Genomic DNA, 9,058 nt, shown 5'->3' with positions numbered 1-9,058 from the left:
AAAGGATCTCATCTGATCATATCTGATGATAGTTTTGTCATTATTTACAGTCACCCTCAAGTTGTTCTAAATCAATATGACTTTTTTTTTCTTCCGTGGAGTACAAAAGGAGATTAGTTAAAAACGGAATGTTCATTCTCCGTCACCATTCACTTTTATTGCATCTTTATTTGTGTGAATAGTGTCTGAGGCTGTCATTCCGCCTAGCTTTTTTGTGTTCCACAGAAGAAAGTCATATAGGTTTGGCACAACTTAAGGGTGACTAAAGGATGACAGAATTTTCAGTTCTGGGTGAACTATCCCTTTAAATGTTTTGGCTGTGGATTGCTCATGTCATGAAAATCTTTTGTAGGTGGCGTACGATTTGGAAGATTACTACCATTCTACGCAGTGGTTTGAGGAGGCTGTTCAGCAGTTACGAGGAACTAAATGGAGTCCAGAAAATGAAGGGACACTTGAAGATGCCCTTGACCATTTAGCTTTCTCCCATTTCAAGGTTTAGTACCTCTTAAAAAGTTGAGGAAAAAAATATATTTTTATGATCTTGTAAATTTGGTGTAGAACGTAAACTTGTTGGCTAACTTTTCAATGTTTTTTAGACAGGAAACATATCATCCGCCCTCAGTCTCTCTCAGGAACTATTGCTTCATGGTAAACCTCTGTATTCACAATTGCCAGCCAACATCAATGAGACAATGAGAGAAACTTACTTTGCTAAACAGAATCATTTATTTTTGATGGATAAAGAAAGATTAATTTATCTACAATATATTTAGAATGAAATTTGTTTCATAGTTCAGACTTACAGAAAAAATTCAAGCAGGAGACCTTGGATGAATTTGTTGTTAATCCTAATGAATTTTTCAATCTTTTTTTCAAGATCCCATGAACAGAAGGATACTTTTAAATGTCAACAAGTATGAAAAACTCCTTGTTGAAAGTCCCCTCGTCACTAGCCAAAGCTTGTCTTTCAAAAGGCCCAACACCACCTATCTCAGAACCAGGACTGCCTATGAAAAGCTTTGCCAAACAAAAGGATCTCAGGTACTGTACCAGTATGCTACACAGCTTAACATGATCAATGTGGTATTCGCCAGTATTTCATCATATGCTATATTTTGCTATTCAGTGCTATCTGTGGCAGATGTTAGTATAATTTGTTATACAAATATTATATGTTAGTATAAAAGTAAAGTATTCAGATATTGACACTCAAAAGCAAGTATGATTTCAAATCCTAAATGGAGTAGACCACTACCAAAGAAATGGGCCTCTGCATTTAATCCTAAATGGATACCATCATTACACTGCATTAAAAGCAGTGCAGAAATGTTTTATGTAAAATAATCTGATCAACTTTAATATAAAAGCACAATCAAATAGCTACTGTAATACATTTCTAAAGCATTATAGTGGGACAGCACATGAACGTTATTATATTCCTCCATCCTCCATTTTATTTGTATTTGCTCTAATGTTATATAATGTTTTTTTACAAGCACACAAACAATCTTCTTAGGTTGCTTTAGACTTTTTATCAAAGTACTGTGAATCGCCCCATATCTCCTCTTTGGCAAGAGTTCCATTAAGTTCTGTTTGCTGATTAGAGTAACATTGCATTCAGGGACATTGAGGAACACTTGGCATTTGATATAGACATAGAGTTTAAACAAACAGTTAACAATGTAATCCTCTCTTTAAACTCGTGTAGTTATTTTTATAAGTCAGATCAGTTCTTGCGGTTATTAACAACTTATTTAATGATCATGTGATGCCACAGAGTCCAAAAGCCATATCAGTTGTTTGAACGGACTCCTTTTGTTTAAAGGGATAGTTTACCCAAAAACAAAAACAATTCTCTCATCATTTACTCACCGACATGCCATCCCAGATGTGTATGACTTTCTTTCTTCAGTAGAACAAAAACAAATATTTTTAGAAGAATATCTCAGCTCTGTAGATCCATACAATGCAAGTGGATGGTGATCAGCACAGACAATCATAGTAAAAGTAATCCACAAGACTCCAGTGGTTAAATTAATGTCTTCTGAAGCGAAACGATCACTTTGCGTGAGAAACAGATCAATATATAAGTCCTTTTCACTATAATTGTTTACTTTCAGACGCTTTCCAGTGCTAGTCCATGAGGGGACTCGGTTCACTCCGCCTCTTGTGTGATGCAAGCATGCTGGCATGTTCAAATGAAACCAAAACCAATGAAGCTTGTGAACAGCATTCTCTTGGGTGCTTCTCATTTCTTAAATTGTGCATACTCGTTACCTCGCTCCTCCGTCTTCGAGCCCGTGACTCGGTAACTGATCAAAGTCCGCCATCATTAAGGACGTATTAATTTTCTAAATGCACCACGACGAGGCGAGGATGGAGGACAGAGGAAGCTTTCCATGTACGATTGAGCGAGGAAGCACTGGAGCATCCTATGCGGAATACTTTTTGGTACATAAATTCTCCTCCCACTTCACATCTTACACAACAGTTTTAATTCATGTTTCACCTTTGCAGTTTAAATAAACCTTAATTGTCACATACTCCAACAGTGCATCTTGTATTATTAGGTTTTACTATGACAATTTCAGTTAATAAAGTGTAAACAACATAACGGCAAGCGCTCCGACGTAATGCAGCTGCACAGAGACGGCACTCTGAAGTGACGTGTGAGTGAACAGGAGGTTCCAAGCTAGGAAGCAAGAAAAGGAAGCAAGGAAACAAGGATGCACAATTTTAGAAATGAAAAGCACCCCTTGTAATCAAATCGAGCTGCACTTCCAGTTGTATCGCATAGTTCTCGCGTGAACATGCCAACGCGCTTCCATCACGCGAGAGGCAGCGTGAATTGAGTCCCTTCTAGGGATGCCGCGGTGTGAGTTTTTGACGGTTAGATTACCTAATGAGAAAAACATCGCAGTTAACCGGTTTTAATATTATTTGCTTATTATGTAACAGCACATCATATAACAATTGAACGTCTAAGTAGACGTATTTCTGGGGGATATGTGGACACTAAGGGAAGCCCTATAATAAGAAAACTGATAAATACACACACACAAAAAATAAATAAAAATAAAAAAGGAGGTAATAAGAGATGCTCTAGGGCATGACACCGCTTTATGCGCATCGTGAGCACAGTGATGTGCTTCAATGTAACCGAAGTGCTTCAAAAGTGTACATGTAAGATTATTGTGGGTGCACAACATGTAGTTCATGGCATTCAACAGTTTTATTTGTTCTTCTGCATCAGTTTATTAAAGCAATCCAGTGTTCTGTCAGACACCCCAACATAAAGAATCGACAACAGACTCTATAAAAATACTGTCCACAACACCTTACAAATAAATCTGTGGACTATGCATAATAAAGGTAACATTGTTTACAGCAGGTAATTTTAAATCCGATAATGACTAAAATTGACATTTATTGTTGAATGCGGTGAATTTGTACAGAAGCAGTTCTTTAAATAATGAGGACGATTTAAGACGCTACTTTTCAAGTTTACTCGCTGATGGAAACTAAACGTAATGCACCGCATGCTGTCAGCACACTTAAACGTTAAAAGTTGCATCTTTAATTCATCACTTTAAAATCACCACAGCTAAATATATTAAACTTACTAGCTTGTTGTTGGACGACTAGTGGAGCATCCTGTCCAATTTGTAGGATGTGTATCTTTCTACAGTATGACTTCTGTCTGCTTGTTTTACATCCGTCATCTTTAGTCAGTCATTTAAATGCTGCCAAACAGCCGATATAAGTCGCTTTTTTGATGGATACGAGTCTGGTAGGTCGAATTCCACTGTTATGTTTTGGAATTTGTGTGTTTAAGCTTCAGTTTCACATGAATTGAAAGTTCACATTCAATCTGCGATACCTGGCCATTAAAGCACCCACACAGGCACAAGAGTTTTCACATTTAGGCTTACAAAATCTTACGAAAAACATATATATGTTTATATATTTATACATTATATCTAATATTTTTGCCACGTGTAAATAAAGCATTTCACGGTTTTTAACCGTGGATTCTATATTCTTACAGTTAAATTAACTGACATTTTTAATCGCGGTTAATAGTTCAACCGTAAAATCATGGCATCACTGGTCCCCTCGTAGCTGTGCATCAGAGAGTGACCGGAAGTAAACAATTTTAGTGAGAAGGACTTAAATGTTGATCTGTTTCTCACCTAAAGCGATCGTTTAGCTTTAGAAGATATTAGTTAACCACTGGAGTCATATGGATTGCTTTTACTAAGATTGTCTTCGCTTTTTGGAGCTTTAAAGTGCTGATCACCATCAGCTTGCATTGTATGGACCTACAGAGCCAGAGATATTCTTCTAAAAATGTTTGTTTGTGTTCTGCTGAAGAAGGAAAGTCATACGCATGTGGCATGGCTTGAGGGTGAGTAAATGATGAGACAAATTTCATTTTTGGGTGAACTAACCCTTTAAAGGAGTCCTGTGAGTGTCTTAGTTTTAGCACTGAGTCAGCTGCTTTATTCCCATTTTGGAATATGTACATGTTTTAGATCCTTAGAAGTAAAGTATCATTGCTTGCAGTATGTAACATGTTTAATGGCTTACACACATGTATAAGCTTGGCAGTTGTGATGGATTTGCTGCAGAACAGGAAGGGAGATAGATGGTGCAGTTTTTCTCTGTTAGAGTAAAAAAGTAATAAAATTCAGATGCACTTTTTCTCACAGCCAAAACATTATGAGAACCCCAGGCTTTTCTGTGACTATTTCACCAATGGCAACCCTGGTCTCCTTCTGCAACCAATAAAGCGAGAGCTGATCAGTCTGGATCCCTATGCTGTGCTTTTCCATGGTTTTGTCACCCATGCTGAGGCAAAAAGCATCAGAGACTATGCAGTGCCAGGGGTAAGTGTACTGTTCTCATTAAGCCTTTTATATGGAAATACGGAATTGGAAATGCGATACTGCTATGCAAATGCAAAATGCTGTAACTAAACATTTTTGTCAAATTTATGACAGAAAAAGTGTCCCTTAGACTATGATCTGTCCTATGACAGATGGGTTTGGCTCAACTATGCTTAGATTCTGAGAAAATAGAATGAGAATATTTGATAATCCACATTTGGCTCAACAACAATAATAATAATAATAAAACTATTAAGCCATTAAGCCAGATGTGAAAGTATTTAATTGTAAATGAAATGATATATCACTAATAATGCAGCATAGCATGAATCATGAAATTGAGTATGTGAAATTGGACCAGAAATCTCCAAATAACTGTGAATGTTTTAGTAAGATTTGGATTTAATTAAGTACAAAATATAAAAAAAATAAATAAAAAAAAACCCGCTTGGCAAAGACTTGAGCCCTTACGTGTTGCCAGTTCTTGGCTGAGTTTGTTGTGCTTTCAGTGTTTTTTTTTTTTTCTCTTTGTCCTCTGTAGACATTTTCAGATCTCATGTTGCTAAAACTCATGGAAATTAAGCTTGCCAGTTACTGACTGTCCACAGCATGGAGAGACTCTTCAAATTGTCTGTATCAAGTGATGATCTTGAGAGAGTCACAAAATTTTGTGGGCTAGCCTTTGCTTCTTTTCCAGACATATTTAACCATAAAATTTAATACAGCTTAAAACAGAGTTGAAAGGAGAAGATGATGAAGAACACATTTTGTGAATAAGTCATGTGGTCAGGATCAGCTGTGCTCTCAGCTCGTCAGTTATTCCACCCAGAGTGTTATTTTTGTGGGGGGAAGTCTGAACATTAAATCACATGTTTCCGTCATTGGTGCAGGATTAAAAGTCTTTGTCCTTGCCAGTAGTTAAGTTCTTTCATTTTGTTCTTCCAAATGAAATTCCCTCATAAAAAAAACTTTGAGATTTTGTTTTGATCTTATTTTTATTTATTTATTTATTTATTTATTTATTTTTAGCTGGGTCTCTCACTGTATGTCCCCTCAAATATGTACAGTTGTGATTAAAATATATAGAACATATTTCATTTGCATTTCTTCACATTTTTCTCAGCTAAGAAGATCAGTGGTGGCATCAGGAGTAAATCAGGCCACTGCAGAATATCGCATCAGCAAGAGGTACAATTATTTTGTATTAAAGACCCATTCAATTCAAATTGGCTTTTAGTCCTCCTTATATGTTAGCTTTGAAGCCATCTATGTGCTTGTGTACTCCTAAAATTTAACAAAACAAAAGGGGGAAAATTTCCCCCTTAACTACGGATATTGCCCCACACTTTCATTTTTAATTTTTTTTGCCTCACTGATTATGATAATTGTTGATTTAGTATGGCAAATGAAACTCAGTAGTACAATGATAGAGTTGATGAAATTAATCTGAATGAAAATTCTGTCATATATTACCTTCAAGTGAATTAAACCCATTTGATTTTCTTTCTTAAGGCCAAAGTATACCTAGGTTGCCTGTGTTTTAATCGGAACGTGCAGTATGCATGACGCAAATTCCATCATCAGCACAGTTTGTGCAGACTGTCCATGTGCGGCCCAGATTTTCTCAACACGCGGACAGTCCTCATTTGTGCACATCGTCAGTGCACTTGCCGTCGACTGTACTAACAGAGTATCATAAAGCAGTCGTAATGCACCGAACGTGCTCATATTTGCTCGCGGTCAACAGAGTATACTTTGAATGGCTGACTGCTTGACCGTGTGCGAGACAACCTGGAACACAGAAAAAAACATTTACCTCCATAGGTGGCATTTTTAGGCATCATAGGCACGCTCCCAGTCCCGACGCGAAGGCTGTTCCCAATAATGGAATCTTATTTATGCTGCCTAATAAGATTCCTCATTTGGGGCAAATTCTAAGGCAGCATCATATGTATCCTTCCCTGGGTAAGTGATCCCAGAATGCATTTGTAGAGCCGAGGAGGGCGGGGCCGGGCTGGAATGAGACACACCCGGTCCCCAATCAGCCTGATGGGGCGCGCGAGGGATAAAGGCAGCCGGGGATGACGGTTCGAGAGAGAGAGAATTGCAGGCAGCTGTACTGTGTGTTTTTAGTTGTGTGTTTTTGGTTGTGTTTTTTGTTTAATAAATTGTTATTTAAGTTGTCAAGCTGGTTCTCGCCTCCTCCTTTCCACTGAACCCCCTTACACTGGTGCCGAAACCCGGGAAGGAGGAGGGATTCCCGTCGCAGGGTCCTCGACACTGCCGTCCACCCAGGGGAGCGCCGCTGCTGTCCGACGGGGGAGGAGTAGCCCGACCACCCGGACGCGGGGAACGGCTGCCGTCCGTGAGGCGAGTGGGGACGGGACTCCCCGACCGCCCGGAGCGAGGGAGCCGCTGCCGGGGGCGGAGGAGTGCCCTGCCGTCCCCAGGGAACGCGGAGGGGTCGAGAGAAGACCGCCGTCCGCGGGGGGAGGAGGGAAGCGACTCCCCGACCGCCTGGATTGGTAGGGCTGCTACTAGGGGCGGAGGAGAGTCCCCACGGGACGCCGGGAACGCGGAGATAAGTTGTCAAGCCGGTTCTCGCCTCCTCCTTTCCACTAAACCCCCTTACAGCATTGTGATGAGCGGATGAAGCGAGAGAAATTTTAATTATAAATATACTATAATTCAGTCTGTCAGAGGGTGAGGGGAGACAAAGGGACCCAAACGCAGAGGGAAACAGTTCAATGAATTTATTAATGACAGTCACTCAAATAAGGACAGGCGCACCCAGCACCGGCTGCAGAGAGCAGAGTCAAAAATAAGCCGCTCAGTGGGCAAAGGGAAGAGTGTGTTAGTATGATGAGAGAGTCCGTTGAAGCAGGTGTGGTGCGAAGCAAAGCCCAGATGAGATTCTCCCCCGAGATGCGGGCAGAGACCGAGGAATCCTCCTCCACAGGAATTGGGCAACAGTACAGGCTAAGGCGACGGCAAATGGGAAGGTAACCACACCTCTAGAGACAGGCAACCAACAGACACACAAGCAAGCTCCAACTAAACGAGAGCACGGTTAACACTTGACAACGAACAGTAAACTGGCAAAGAAATAGAGGAAACACAAGGAATAAGTAGGGAGTGCAATCAAAGAGAAGCAGGTGGAATGGGCGAGTAAATCATTGCCATGATCATTGCCTCCCCGGGAACATCAGTGTTCCCATGGAAACACTGATCACGCATTCTGGCTCCAACTTTGAGACACGAGGGAGAGAGAAAAACAAACAACAGTATGTACTGGCACAAATGCCGGAACCGTGACACCGTCTACATTAGATAAAAAGTTGTTCAGCTGATATCGGGCTTTACTTTCCGATATTCAAACCACTCGCCCCCAGTGGCAGAATCGGGAAGTTTTGTTGAAAGTATGGGCACATGTGAGGTCCAGTTTCCTGGTGAAATGTCCATAGAGTGGCACTAAAGCAAGTTTTTTGTTATAAATTATGTAATACTGGCAACGAGAATGGATATTGTATTAACCATACACCATAACCCAATCCCCAACCCTAAACTTGACTGTCAGTGGATAAAAATGTAATCTTAGAGGGAAAATGCAACCTCGCATTCATCATTGATCATGTGAACTTAATTACTTCCTGGTTTCCATGGGATCAGAACCTGTGTCTATGAGGCTGCTCACAACATGCTATCAATTGCACCACAGGAAAAGGCAAACGCATCTAAATTGCTGCAAATATGTCTGAAGGGAGGTGGCACTTGTCAGTAACTCAGCAGAATAGGGTCAATGGCAGGGTACTGGAACATTAAGATGCAACATGTCGAGTTCCCGTGTGATCATGTTGCACTTTAAAGTTAAAAAAAGAACCCAAATGTAGTCTGTGTGGCTCATGCATTATATTCCAAATCTTCCGAAAGCAATCAATAGTTTTTGGTGAGAAACAACTCAAAATGTTAGTTGTTTTTCAGCAAAAATCGTGACTTCCATTGTGTGTTAATGAGTGCTGTGAGAGAAGCTTGTTTACAGTGGTTTGTGTGTTCAGGCGGAAACTTGTGTGTTTATCGCTAAAAACAATGCAAGATCTTGAGTTAATTATGACAGGATTTTAATTTTTGGGTGAACTATTCCTTTAATGAAATGTCAGAAAACACTG

General features: G+C 39.9%; 1 protein-coding gene across 3 annotated transcripts in view; it reads left to right on the top strand.

The window, feature by feature from the left end:
- The window catches only part of p4ha3 (prolyl 4-hydroxylase, alpha polypeptide III), a 51,630-nt gene that overhangs the window by 2,034 nt on the left and 40,538 nt on the right, over positions 1-9,058 (top strand). For all 3 annotated transcript variants that reach the window (XR_007894168.1, XR_007894169.1, XM_051665987.1), the window contains exons 4-8: positions 353-496; positions 600-651; positions 881-1,044; positions 4,716-4,892; positions 6,016-6,080. Coding sequence is in view for 1 of the 3 variants with exons in the window: in XM_051665987.1 (XP_051521947.1) it covers positions 353-496; positions 600-651; positions 881-1,044; positions 4,716-4,892; positions 6,016-6,080 (602 nt within the window). In the remaining 2 variants the exon portion in view is untranslated. The remainder of the gene's footprint in view (positions 1-352; positions 497-599; positions 652-880; positions 1,045-4,715; positions 4,893-6,015; positions 6,081-9,058) is intronic.

Source organism: Myxocyprinus asiaticus, chromosome 31 (genome assembly GCF_019703515.2).
Source record: "Myxocyprinus asiaticus isolate MX2 ecotype Aquarium Trade chromosome 31, UBuf_Myxa_2, whole genome shotgun sequence".
Classification (NCBI taxonomy): domain Eukaryota; kingdom Metazoa; phylum Chordata; class Actinopteri; order Cypriniformes; family Catostomidae; genus Myxocyprinus; species Myxocyprinus asiaticus.
This window is presented reverse-complemented; position numbering and strand designations above follow the sequence as displayed.